The 13,671-nt window shown below is 44.9% G+C and overlaps 1 protein-coding gene across 1 annotated transcript; it reads left to right on the top strand.

Moving 5' to 3' along the window:
* Positions 1 to 547: 547 nt before the first annotated feature.
* On the top strand, positions 548 to 12,626 carry LOC123770217 (uncharacterized). The gene is made up of 10 exons (XM_069301051.1): positions 548 to 711; positions 3,436 to 3,594; positions 3,835 to 4,002; positions 7,258 to 7,367; positions 7,452 to 7,608; positions 8,544 to 8,666; positions 9,362 to 9,426; positions 9,938 to 10,053; positions 10,267 to 10,397; positions 11,445 to 12,626. The coding sequence occupies exons 2-10, from the start codon at positions 3,447 to 3,449 to the stop codon at positions 11,546 to 11,548; spliced, it is 1,122 nt and encodes a 373-aa protein (XP_069157152.1). The 5' UTR covers positions 548 to 711; positions 3,436 to 3,446; the 3' UTR covers positions 11,549 to 12,626.
* The last annotated feature ends 1,045 nt before the right edge of the window (positions 12,627 to 13,671 follow it).

Here is a 13,671-nt window from a genome sequence, read left to right as displayed (position 1 = left end):
TAACAATATGATAAGGATCTAATAGTACAATAGAATGATGAACTAAGAGTACGATAGAAGTAGGATCTAAGTGCAATAAGAAGATACTCTAAGAGACAACATGAGGAGGATCTAATCGTACAATAAGACAAGGATCTAAGAGTATAATAGACGGAGGATCTATTTCAACCGTCTACAATAGATGGCCGAAATAATAGTCAATGGGAAACAAAATTTCCTGTTCCTCACGCTACAAACACATACAGTAAAGTATTTGGGTGAACACACACACACACACACACACACACACACACACACACACACACACACACACACACACACACACACACACACACACACACACACACACACACACACACACACACACACACACACACACACACACACACACACACACACACACACACACCAAAGCATCAACATGACAGCAGGTAGGAGGCACCATGTACACAGCTTCTCATCCTATACATACAGCTTCCTAAATAACCCGCAATTAAAATTTTCTCTGTCAATACAATTTGATGTCAACAGTGTCGACAATTATCCCCAGGATGTATATATATATGGGGTGACACCCACACTGTCTGTCAGTTACTCCTTCAGGACGCTAGCGGTGCTGATCTCACTCACTAGGAAAATACTGGGACAGGAAACTCGCTATAGCCTAACACGAGCGCCTCAGCACTCCTATACAAACGGAGATTTGGACCGGTAAGCCAAAATATATCATGTTTCAACTACTGTACTTTCTTGAGTATTGCAACCCCATATATGTGTGTGTACTCACTTATTTGTACTCGCCGATTTGTGCTTGCGGGGGTTGAACTTTGGCTCTTTGGTCCCGCCTCTCAACTGTCAATCAACTGGTGTATAGATTCCTGAGCCTACTGGGCTCTATCATATCTACATTTAAAACTGTGTATGGAGTCAGCCTCCACCACATCACTGCCTAATGCATTCCATCCGTTAACTACTCTGACACTGAAAAAGTTCCTTTTAACGTCCCTGTGGCTCATGTGGGTACTCAGTTTCTACCTGTGTCCCTTTGTTCGCGTACCACCAGTGTTGAATAGTTTATCCTTGTCTCCCCTTACTCTTCTGTCTTCCAGTATCGTAAGGTGCATTTCCCGCAGTCTTTCCTCGAAACTCATGCCTCTTAGTTCTGGGACTAGTCTAGTGGCATACCTTTGGACTTTTTTCAGCTTCGTCTTGTGCTTGACAAGGTGCGGGCTCCATGCTGGGGCCGCATACTCCAGGATTGGTCTTAGACCACGAAGGAATATCTTGAGTTATCTTGAGATGATTTTGGGGCTTTAGAGTCCCCGCGGCCCGGTCCTCGACCAGGCCTCCACCCCCAGGAAGCAGCCCGTGACAGCTGACTAACACCCAGGTACCTATTTTACTGCTAGGTAACAGGGGCATAGGGTGAAAGAAACTGCCCATTGTTTCTCGCCGGCGCGCTCCCCGGTCGGAAGAGGAAGTATTAAGACACGAATTTTCCTTAAGTACTTAAGGAAAATTCGTGTCTTAATCCTTCCTTCCTTCCTTCCTTCCTTTTAATATATATATATTAACTTGCCTAAACACGCAAGTGAAGTTTTACAACTTTAGAAGACTTTCCCATCAGGAGACTCGAACCCTAGCCAGCACAGAAACCTCACAGCAACTGGCATAACAGGTACGCCTTTAACCCACTGCACCAAACTCAGACCCTTAAAAGAGATGGTAATTTCGGGGTATTTAATCCCCCATAAAGATCACCACCTCCCAAGGGCAACTCCCCACCCCCCAAAGTGGAACTACTGATCTTCGAGAAATAATGAGGCTATTGACAAAAGTAATAGCTAAGAAACTCTTATAATATTCACTTTCCATAAAAACTGCTTTCGACAACTGTCAATGCCTTTTCCATAATCTACAACAGTTTGTACACTTCCGACAGAAACGTCAAAATTTAGGCGTCTTAGCGTAATTTATTCGTCCAAGGGATATACATCAAAAGGTACAGCCCAATTTTATGTGTATATACAGTGACAGTTTGCTTTGGACTATGTTCAGGACTAATGCTTACTAATGGGCCAGAGGACTAATATAAATATGCTTATTGGTTGGTCATAAGATTTTCTGGTAGGCTAACTAACCCACTATAGAATGATGGACCTTAATAACCTTCCAGAGGTTGAAATTGAAATACGTTTACTGAGGTATAAACACACAAAGGGATGAATGAGGTAGCTATTCTCACCGCCGTTCATTACAACGTGTTCATATATACACACACATCACAACCCATCAACATATTACCCAACATTCAGGTTGATAAACATACATTTCTTCCTGTACACCTTCACTATGACACCAGACGTACACACACTTCCTGTACACCTTCACTATGACACCAGACATACACACACTTCCTGTACACCTTCACTACGACACCAGACATACACACACTTCCTGTACACCTTCACTACGACACCAGACGTACACACTCTTCCTGCTCTATAACACCAGACGTACACACACTTCCTGTACACCTTCACTACGACACCAGACGTACACACACTTCCTGTACACCTTCACTACGACACCAGACGTACATACTCTTCCTGCTCTATAACACCAGACGTACACACACATACTATAATGACTAAGTACATACACAAAATCAGCAATAAATAGGCTACAAATAACCCTTGAGACAAATTAACAAAAGGTTACAATGTTGGTACAAAGCTGGTATGTCTCCAGAATATCATCAGTCTCTCCGTTGGGACACATCCCAGGCTCTTTGTTCAGGAACAGTTCTCATCTCAGTACTTCTATGTACATCAATCAGCGGGCAATGAAGAACATAATGGGCGAGGATGTGGGACCTTAACATACCACATAGTTCACACTTTTCACATCTTTTAGTCAACATCTTTTACGCCTTGAACTATTTCCTCCAAACCAGCCAGAATGGCCTGCAGTTCAGCTTGTGTGGATGAAATATAATTGCAAAGGCGAGGTTCAATTTTCCTGTCCACCGTTCCATTCTCAGTGTATTCCCTAAGGAAGACACCTCACCCTGCCCTGTCATCTTCCACTACCGACCCGTCTCGATATACGTGCAAACTACTGTTTCTTGGTAAGACAGAGATCATGCTCCCATACATACACCTTAGTTATTTCATATTGAGGCTTTTTCATTTTGAAAGGGTTGAGGGGTCCAATTTCTACTTCTACCTTCTGTACCTTCCAGGGTCCAGAGGTTGATAGGCTTTAATAACCTTCCAGAGGTTGATAGACCTTAACACCAAATTATTTATGCGACTCATTTTATACCCATTACCGCACAAAATCACTACATATGAAGTCAAGAGGGCGAGAGCCATAAGCCGCGTGTTACCAAAAGACCCTAATTGACACAATTATTATTTTATTACTCGACAGAAAGGCGGAAGATGGCCACCAGGAGACCTAATCTGATGTTTGTGGTGGTGGTGATGGTGGTGGTGCTTGAGGCTACTACCACAGCGTCTCCGGCAGCAGACACGCTTATGGCGGTGCAGGAGACTGGCCACAACAACCACCAAGAACGTGATGGCAAATGTGAGTTTTGGGGTGTTGCAGATCCTTCGACAATGTGCCAAATTAGTCTGAATTGCTATACGCCCCGCTCCCCCACCAGCCTTAGGCTAGTAGCAGCCTAACTTTTAAGAAAGCTTAATTGTTGATTTTGTAATGAGTTTAGAATTTTGCAGTAATTTTTTTGTTTTTTGTTTTAGTACAATTGTAGAAATTTCCAAGTTTACAGGCCCGAAAATTGCGCGTTTTTTGTTTTTATTTCAGTTTTAAGCTTGCAGTTCTTACCGTTCGTAACGGTGCGAGTGCGGCCGAGTGAGTGTACCCTCAACTCCACCAATGAGACTGGGACCTGTACCTCAACCAACCAGTGTACCGCTCAAGGTGGAAAGGCCGAAGGACCCTGTGGCAACGGTTATGGTGTCTGTTGCTCATGTGTGTAACCCTTCCCCACTGTTTGTTGTGTGTGTGTGTGTGTGTGTGTGTGTGTGTGTGTGTGTGTGTGTGTGTGTGTGTGTACTCACCTATATGTACTCACCTATATGTGCTTGCAGGATCGAGCATTGACTCTTGGATCCCGCCTTTCTAGCTATCGGTTGTTTACAGCAATGACTCCTGTCCCATTTCCCTATCATACCTAGTTTTAAAAGTATGAATAGTATTTGCTTCCACAACCTGTTCCCCAAGTGCATTCCATTTTTCTACTACTCTCACGCTAAAAGAAAACTTCCTAACATCTCTGTGACTCATCTGAGTTTCCAGTTTCCACCCATGTCCCCTCGTTCTGTTATTATTACGTGTGAACATTTGATCTATTTCCACTTTGTCAATTCCCCTGAGTATTTTATATGTCCCTATCATATCTCCTCTCTCCCTTCTTTTCTCTAGTGTCGTAAGGTTCAGTTCCTTCAGCCGCTCTTCATATCCCATCCCTCGTAGCTCTGGGACAAGCCTCGTCGCAAACCTCTGAACCTTCTCCAGTTTCTTTATGTGTTTCTTCAGGTGGGGGCTCCATGATGGCGCGGCATACTCTAAGACGGGTCTCACGTAGGCAGTGTAAAGCGCCCTAAAAGCTTCCTCATTTAGGTTTCTGAATGAAGTTCTAATTTTCGCCAGTGTAGAGTACGCTGCTGTCGTTATCCTATTTATATGTGCCTCAGGAGTTAGATTGGGTGTCACATCCACTCCCAGGTCTCTTTCTCGAATCGTTACAGGTAGGCTGTTCCCCTTCATTGTGTACTGTCCCTTTGGTCTCCTGTCACCTGATCCCATTTCCATAACTTTACATTTACTGGTGTTAAACTCCAGTAGCCATTTCTCTGACCATCTCTGCAGCCTGTGTAAGTCCTCTTGGAGGATCCTACAATCCTCGTCTGTCACAACTCTTCTCATTAATTTTGCGTCATCTGCAAACATTGACATGTATGATTCCACTCCTGTAAACATATCATTTACGTAAATTAGAAAGAGGATTGGTCCCAGCACCGATCCTTGAGGTACTCCACTTGTTACTGTTCGCCAGTCCGACTTTTCGCCCCTTACCATTACCCTCTGGCTCCTTCCTGTTAGGTAGTTCTTCACCCATACTAGGGCCTTTCCACTTACTCCTGCCTGCCTCTCAAGTTTGTATAGCAGTCTCATGTGCGGTACCGTATCAAAGGCCTTTTGGCAGTCAAGAAATATGCAGTCTGCCCAGCCTTCTCTGTCCTGCCTTATCCTTGTTACTTTATCATAGAATTCTAAAAGGTTTGTTAGGCATGATTTCCCTGTCCAGAACCCATGTTGGTGCTTGTTTACAAACCCAATGCTCTCCAGGTGCTCAACAAGTCTTAGCCTAATTATTCTTTCAAGTATTTTGCAGGGGACGCTTGTCAGTGATACGGGTCTGTAGTTAAGTGCCTCCTCCCTATCCCCCTTTTTGAAAATCGGTACGACATTTGCCTCCTTCCAGCAACTGGGCAATTCTCCCGACATAAGTGACTCATTGAAGATCATTGCCAGAGGCACGCTGAGAGCCTGCGCTGCCTCTTTAAGTATCCACGGTGATACTTTGTCTGGTCCAACAGCTTTATTTGCATCCAGTGTTGTCAACTGTTTCATTACATCCTCTGCTGTCACCTCTATATCTGATAGTCTTTCATCTTGGGTAATCTCTTCTAACAATGGGAGCTGCTCAGGCTCGGTAGTGAACACTCCATGGAATTTTGCATTCAGTACCTCGCAGATTTCCTTGTCGCTTTCTGTATATGCCCCTTCTGTTTTCCTCAGTCTTGTCACTTGGTCATTTACCGACATCTTCCTTCTTATATGGCTATGTAGTAATTTTGGTTGCTTTTTCGCTTTGACTGCAATATCGTTCTCATAATTTCTTTCCGACACTCGTCTTATGTTAATGTAATCATTCCTAGCTCTGTTACATCTAATCCTGTTGTCCTCTGTCCTTTGTCTTCTGTACTTCCTCCACTCCCTCCTGCTTCTCACCTTTGCTTCCTGACACTGTCTATTAAACCATGGGTTATTATATTCCCTCCTGCTTTTTTTCTTTATTGTTGGAATAAATCTATCTTCAGCCTCCTTGCATTTCAATATGACTTGGGTCATCATACCTTGCACTGTTTTTCCTCTAAGTTCTTCCTCCCACTGCACTTCTCCCAGGTAGTCCCTTATCCCTCTGTAGTCCCCTTTTCTGTAATCAAGTCTCCTTTCCCGGACCTCTTGTCCTTTGGTCACAATTTTAAGCTCCATCATGTAGTCAAAGGCTAGGACACAATGGTCACTAGCTCCTAGTGGTATTTCATGTTCCAACTGCTCGATGTGTGTGTGTGTGTGTGTGTGTGTGTGTGTGTGTGTACTCCCCTGAGGAATCTGTTGGCTGTGAGTACAGACAACATTTGTTGATGTTTGTTGTGGCTGTGAGCAGCACCCCCCCCCCCCCCCCGAGGGGTCTGTTGCGTCTGTGAGTAACCCCATGTTTTGTTGTGTCTGTGAGATCCTCTTAAGGGGTCTGTTGTGTCTGTGAGTGCCTCTTAAGGCGTCTGTTGTGTCTGTGAGTGCCACTCAACCGTGTCTGTTATGGCAGCATTGCTCAGCTGTCAGAGAAAAATATTTATCTAACAAGAACGGTCACTGTTGATGCCAGTGTTGCCAACCGAACGACAGCAGTTTCTCGTGTGTGTGTGTGTGTGTGTGTGTGTGTGTGTGTGTGTGTGTGTGTGTGTGTGTGTGTGTGTGTGTGTGTGTGTGTGTGTGTGTGTGCACGTTGAACTTAATAGCCCAAGTTGTCTAACAAGCCGAATATTCGAGAAATACGATATTACATACAGTATTTCATTTTTTTCTTGTGGAATGATAAAGTAGGTGTTGCCCATTACATTTTTTTATGTTTTTTTAATTTTAGTTCAAATTAACATATAAACGATCAAACCTAACCTAACCTAAGTCAGTAATTCATGCTCTTAATATAATAAAATAATATTAATTGGAACAAAACAATTTGGAAAATAATAACCCCGTACAGCAACTCTGACCCTGCATGCTTGACCAAAAAGTGCGGTTCTGGCTATTTGGTATAATATATATATAAACCTTTGGGTTAATTTAACATATTGGCTTAAGTCGACAGCAAAAGTCAAACCGGAGGGGACGGAGCTCTGTGGCTTTTGCCCTCTCATCATCTAGCCCTCATTACAGATTACACCAAGTGTGGTCAAACAGTGAGTCGGAACTCCACCTTCCTGGTCAACGACAACTACCCCAGCGCCACCAGTGCCATTGACAACTGCCAGTATACCATCGAGAAGGTGAGTATACTATCCTATGCTGTATGCTGCTTTTTGGTTATACATATGCTGTCCTGTTACTCATTCACTCACTCACTCACTCAGATGAACGCCAACGTGTGCCAGCTGCGTCTGGACCTGGTCACGCTACAGCTCCTGGGCCCCAACAACATGAGCCAGTGCGACCAAGACACCTTCACCGTGGTGGGGTCGGGTGGAGCCAACCCCAGCGTCATCTGTGGCGTCAACGACGGTCAACACAGTAAGGCCTTCTCTATGGCGTGTTGTGGGGGGTTGTGGGGAGGGTTGTGGTAGGTGTAGTAGAGTTGTGGTAGGCATACTGGGCATGCGATATCAACAGCTCTGTTAGATGGTTCGCGCATATACAGGATGGGTTCAAGTAGACTATTGTGGTATTCGATCACTAACTTGTCAGCACTATGTCCTTCCCTCACTTCCTCCTCCCTGCTCTTCCAATCATGTTTAGCGTCTATATCCTGCTATTACTTTACATTTGCTGGGATTGACTTCTAGTAGCCATTTATCTGCTTGCTCCTGTAGTGTGAGATCAGTAGAATAACTGATCAGTAGATCAATAGAATGTGTGTGTGTGAAGTTAAGACATCTAGTTTAAGATAGCTATGTAATATCTGCAAGGATTTATTAACATCACTTTATAACGACATATATTTTGATTACTTTAATACGTACGCAATTTCACAATAATTACTTCACAAGGATTATTAAGGATAGCAGTTAGGGAAAAATCAAATATTGCAGTTAGTTGACAAGCCTAACTACATTAAAAAAAATCCCAGCTTTCCAGCTCAATTGCAAGGTCAGCGTTAACTCCTTGCCCTCATATCCCAGCTCCTTAATCCTCATATCCCAGCTCCTTAATCCTCATATCCCAGCTCCTTGTCCTCATACCCAGCTCCTTGTCCTCATATTCCAACTCCTTGTCCTCATATCCCTTCCAAGTGCTATAAAGTCATACTGGCTTAACGTTTTCTTCCGTAAGCTTGGTGGTGACGGCGCTGCTTCCTTAACCCATTAATTAACATTTATGCCATTACCAATATCAGAACTGTAAAGCTTTATTTACCAAGCTGAAGGTGGTCACAACACAAGACGCTCGCCTACCCCCCCAAAAACTACACACAAGACGTTTGACGAGGTTTGTTCTTTTGTGTACAGTGTACTTGGACCTGGCGAGCGGGACGGGGTACGCCAGGATCAACATCGCCACCACCACCGCGGGATTCAATCGCTCATGGAAAATCAAAGTCACGCAGATTCCCTGCGCCTCCACCAGCAGAGGTAGGTCGCTTCTGGGGAGAGGGATTGTGTCACTCACAGTCTCGTGAAGTGTTCAGTTAAGGGGGCGTCCTCAGCTCTGAGGCCTCTTCAGTATTTTCGTTAGGCGTCCAGCCGTTGTTTTTTTTTGCTGGAAGCCTAGCCTGTAAGTGTGAATCTTCTCTTGCATAACCCCTTAGCCCAGTTACCACTCATTTGTTTTGTCTGTCGTACTCTCCTAATTGTTTTTATCTGTGTTGACTCTTACCCGACCTCCGGCTCCTGGGACCCAAATCCTCTACCATTAATAAGGGTTTGTTGCATGTCTTGCATTGATTGGGGGTTAAGTTCTAGCAACCACTTTTTAAACTATTCCTGTAGATGTCCATATTCTCTTGCATCTTTTTTATGTGTATGCATACCCACCTAGATGTAATTGCACGGTCGAGCGCTAGCTCTTAAGCCCTACCATTGGAACTATTAGTCGTTTATTGGAATAACTGTCTTCAATCTTTATCTAAACATATTTACTTTAAATTTGCTTATTATTATTATTATTAATATTATTATTATTATTATTATTATTATGTGTATTGTTGTGTGTTTATCTTCACCCAGCTTCACCTACGAGAAAATGAGGTGTTTTGTATGCTGTGATCATATCAACCTACCTTAACTAAAACAACAAAACATAATTCCGACTCTGCTCTCCCCAACAGTGCCACCCAACTGTCTCCAGTACTACACCGACTACTCTGGCACCATCAATTCCTTTAATTACCAGGTGAGTCCTCATCCCCAGAGAGAGAGAGAGAGAGAGAGAGAGAGAGAGAGAGAGAGAGAGAGAGAGAGAGAGAGAGAGAGAGAGAGAGAGAGAGAGAGAGAGAGAGAGAGAGAGAGCTGGGTTAGTCTTCCTTGGCTGTTGGAAAAACTAGAATCCTTCTCTGATTATAACATATATTTAATAGTTTGCCTTAAAACTGGGAACTGTGACAAAATACTTGCTCTTGAGTGTCCAACTGACCCTGACAATCTAGAACCCATTTCCTCTTCAGACCTGAGAATGTTTTTATCATACTAATGTGATAGAGTTGTGGTGTGACAAATTATCCACCTAGCTACCTTTCGACCTCACTTAATATTTGCCTAATGTACCAGTCTGCTACTCCCAGTTCTTTTCAGCCATTCTTCATCCATCTCTCCCACATGTCAACTGTGAGACTTCCCCACCTGTGTGACCTCTCCACCTGTGTGACCTCCCCACCTTTCACCTGACTCACTTGTCTCACCAACAGACAGCTGGGACGGGGAAGAAGCTGGCCAATCAGCTGTACACGGCGTGCATCAAGACCAAGGAAGGCTTCTGCGGCATCAGATACACAGGCCAACAACTTCACCATGTCACCACCAGGTAGGTGTTTCTGGTGGGCGACGGGTGAGTGCAGGTGGGTCTAGATGGGTAGAGGTGGGAGGATGTGTGGTAGTGGGGATGGGTGAGTGTACCTAGGTGCACAGGGGAGCCTGTGCACGTAGACTAGCACTAAGAAGGGCTCTCAGATAACATTAGCTAACTCAACGTAAATGTAACCCTAACCTAACCTACCTTAACCTGTTGTGCCCTAACCTACCCTGGCGCACCAGTTACCGCAGCTGGGCAGTGCAGCAGTGACTTCCTCATCATCCCCACCGTGGCCAAGAATGGCACCGCCGGCGTCTCTGACCGTCGCTGTGGCACCACCTTCTCTGACCTGACCAGTAAGTGACTTTATTTACCCGATGTTGTTGTTGTTTTAGATTCAGCTACTCGAAACAAAAGTTCCAAGTAGCACGGGCTATGGTGAGGCCCGTAGTGGACTTACCTGGCACAGGAGCGGGGCTGTAACTGTCCTTGCGGCCTTGATAGGGACACGAAGCCGCCGGCTTGTCAAAGGTCCCCTCTACCCCCCCCCCCCACCCCCCCCCCCGTCGCATTGTTCCTGAGGATTATATATATATTTTTGTTCTTTCCAGCTTAGTTTTGATTTGAAATAATGTCTTGGCATATGAATAATATAAATCTGAAGTTATGGAAGATTCCATGCCCCACAGGGGGGTATGGCGTCCACAGCTCCGAGTACATTCCACTTGCCTAACTCCTGCACGCCTCACGGCTAGGTCACTGTGCTTCCCATGCACAATAAACATGCCTCTTCCGGCGACAATATATAAAATGCCGCAGCTTAGCGTTCTTGAGCGGGACGGAGACCATGTTTGTTGTCTTAAGTCTCAAGACAACAAACTTGACAACAAACCAGATGTTTGTTAGTGTCGAGTATGTTGTTGATGTTATCCTTTGTCTGTGTATTCCCTGCGTGTTTCTCACCTCACATCTACTCCTACATCCTTCTCTCTTTTTTTTTATTTATGTAACTCATGATCCCTTCCTGTCGCCTCTTCCCTTGCCCCATCATCGACAATTTACACTTGCTTGGAATAAACTTTAGTAGCCATCTGTCTACCTTATACAGTAATCTCATTTGAATCAATTGAATTCCTCTGCAGTAGTCTACAGTCCTCTTCAGTTCCTACCCTCCTCGTGAGCTTTGATCCTCTACTACACTCCAGAAACTCGCTTTGTCGACTTAAAAACAGCCAGTAACGTTGAGAATCTAATACCTCTAATGAATTGGTTATGAGGAGAGAGCTCCAGCTCTTAATCCCCGGCTCTTAGTTATTGGATTGTGTGTGTTTGTATGAGTTGTGCATTTATTTAAAAATAATGGTATAGGCAGTGCTAAATTGAATGTTTTGTCTATTCTGTAGCGTTCTCTGAGCCTTTCGAGATTCGAGTGGTGACTAACGGTGAAGATGCGCCGACTGACAACAATGGCGGCTTTTCCATCAACTACACCCAGATCCCCTGCTGAGTCTCCCGTCTCCTTGCGGCTGCTTCTCCTCTCTGCTAATGTCTGGAATGGTCTACCTCGCCTACTGGACACGGCAGCTTCCTCGTCTACTGAATCACGGCACCTGCCTCGCCTGCTGAACACGGCAGCTACCTCGCCTGCTAGACACGGCAGCTACCACGCCTAGTAGACACGGCAGTTATAAATGCTTCAGCTTGTATTCCCAATACCCAGGACAGACGGACAACGAGGCGACATAGGATACCCAAACTCAAAACACTGACCAAGTAGCTGGGTGATCCAGCAGGACTCCTCACCTTCCTCTTCCCGAGTCTCCCATCTGTTTGTGAACGAAAGAACCCATCCCCAGGCTAGGCTGTTGTGTGTTAACCGGTGTACTGTTGCGTGTTAACCGGTGTACTGTTGCGTGTTAATATGTGTACTGTTGCGTGTTAATTTGTACTGTTACATGTTAAATTTGTTGTTTTATTTTGAAATTGTTGTTTGTTTTCATGTACGTAATTTATTTTGTTATTGACTTTACTGTGTGTGTGTGGATATTTACTCGCAATGCGATAATAATAATAATTTAATAAAAATATTACATAGGATTACACAGCGTACTTTGTGTATTTATATTTGTATAATGTTGCTAATATCATTAAAAGTTATACTTATGTGTCTGGGTTACTTAACAAGCATCAAAATATGGAGCTGGATTGCGTAGCTTGGAGATGGTCCTTGTAGACCCAGAGGAAGGTCAGTGTGATTGACCTGGGGCCCACAGGTCAATTACTCGCCTCTTCCCAGGTGTTGTTATAGATTCAGCTACTCGGAACAAGTTCCAAGTAGCACGGGCTATGGTGAGCCCGTAACTTACCCGGCACAGGAGCGGGGCAAGTAGCACGGGCTATGGTGAGCCCGTAGTGGACTTACCTGGCACAGGAGTCTGTAGCGATATATAGATTGATTGATTGATGAAGATTAAGCCACCCAAAAGGTGGCACGGGCATGAATAGCCCGTAAGTGGTGGCCCTTTTAAGCCATTACCAGTATCAAGAGCTGATACTGGAGATCTGTGGAGGTGCGAATGCACCCTGCATGACGGGAGATGTCTCCCTTGTGAATGTGTTAAGATGAAGATGAAGCCACCCAAAAGGTGGCACAGGCATGAATAGCTCGTAAGTGGTGACCCTTTTGAGCCATCACCAGTATCAATAGATGATACTGGAGATCTGTGGAGGTGCGACTGCACCCTGCGCCACACATTGGATTGATGATTGATTGATGAAGATTGAGCCACCCAAAAGGTGGCACGGGCATGAATAGCCCGTAAGTGGTGGCCCTTTTAAGCCATTACCAGTATCAAGAGCTAATACTGGAGATCTGTGGAGGTGCGAATGCACCCTGCATGACGGGAGATGTCTCCCTTATGAATGTGTTAAGATGAAGATGAAGCCACCCAAAAGGTGGCACGGGCATGAATAGCTCGTAAGTGGTGGACCTTTTGAGCCATCACCAGTATCAATAGATGATACTGAAGACCTGTGGAGGTGCGACTGCACCCAGCGTGACGGGTGATGTCTCCCGGACCAAATGGTGACCAGATGGTGACTCTGGTTTCTACAGCCGTCTCCTGGCCGATTGATGAAGATTGATGAAGATGAAGCCACCCAAAAAGGTGGCACGGGCATGAATAGCCCGTAAGTGGTGGCCCTTTTGAGCCATTACCAGTATCAAGAGCTGATACTGGAGATCTGTGGAGGTGCGAATGCACCCTGCTTGACGGGAGATGTCTCCCTTATGAATGTGTTAAGATGAAGATGAAGCAACCCAAAAGGTGGCACGGGCATAAATAGCCCGTAAGTGGTGGCCATTTTAAGCCATTACCAGTATCAGGAGCTGATACTGGAGATCTGTGGAGGTGCAAATGCACCCTGCATGACGGGAGATGTCTCCCTTGTGAATGTGTTAAGATGAAGATGAAGCCACCCAAAAGGTGGCACAGGCATGAATAGCTCGTAAGTGGTGGCCCTTTTGAGCCATCACCAGTATCAATAGATGATACTGGAGATCTGTGGAGGTGCGACTGCACCCTGCTTGACGGGAGATGTCTCCCGGACCAAATGGTGAGCGATATATAT

Source organism: Procambarus clarkii, chromosome 45 (genome assembly GCF_040958095.1).
Source record: "Procambarus clarkii isolate CNS0578487 chromosome 45, FALCON_Pclarkii_2.0, whole genome shotgun sequence".
NCBI classification, from domain to species: Eukaryota; Metazoa; Arthropoda; class Malacostraca; order Decapoda; family Cambaridae; genus Procambarus; species Procambarus clarkii.
This window is presented reverse-complemented; position numbering and strand designations above follow the sequence as displayed.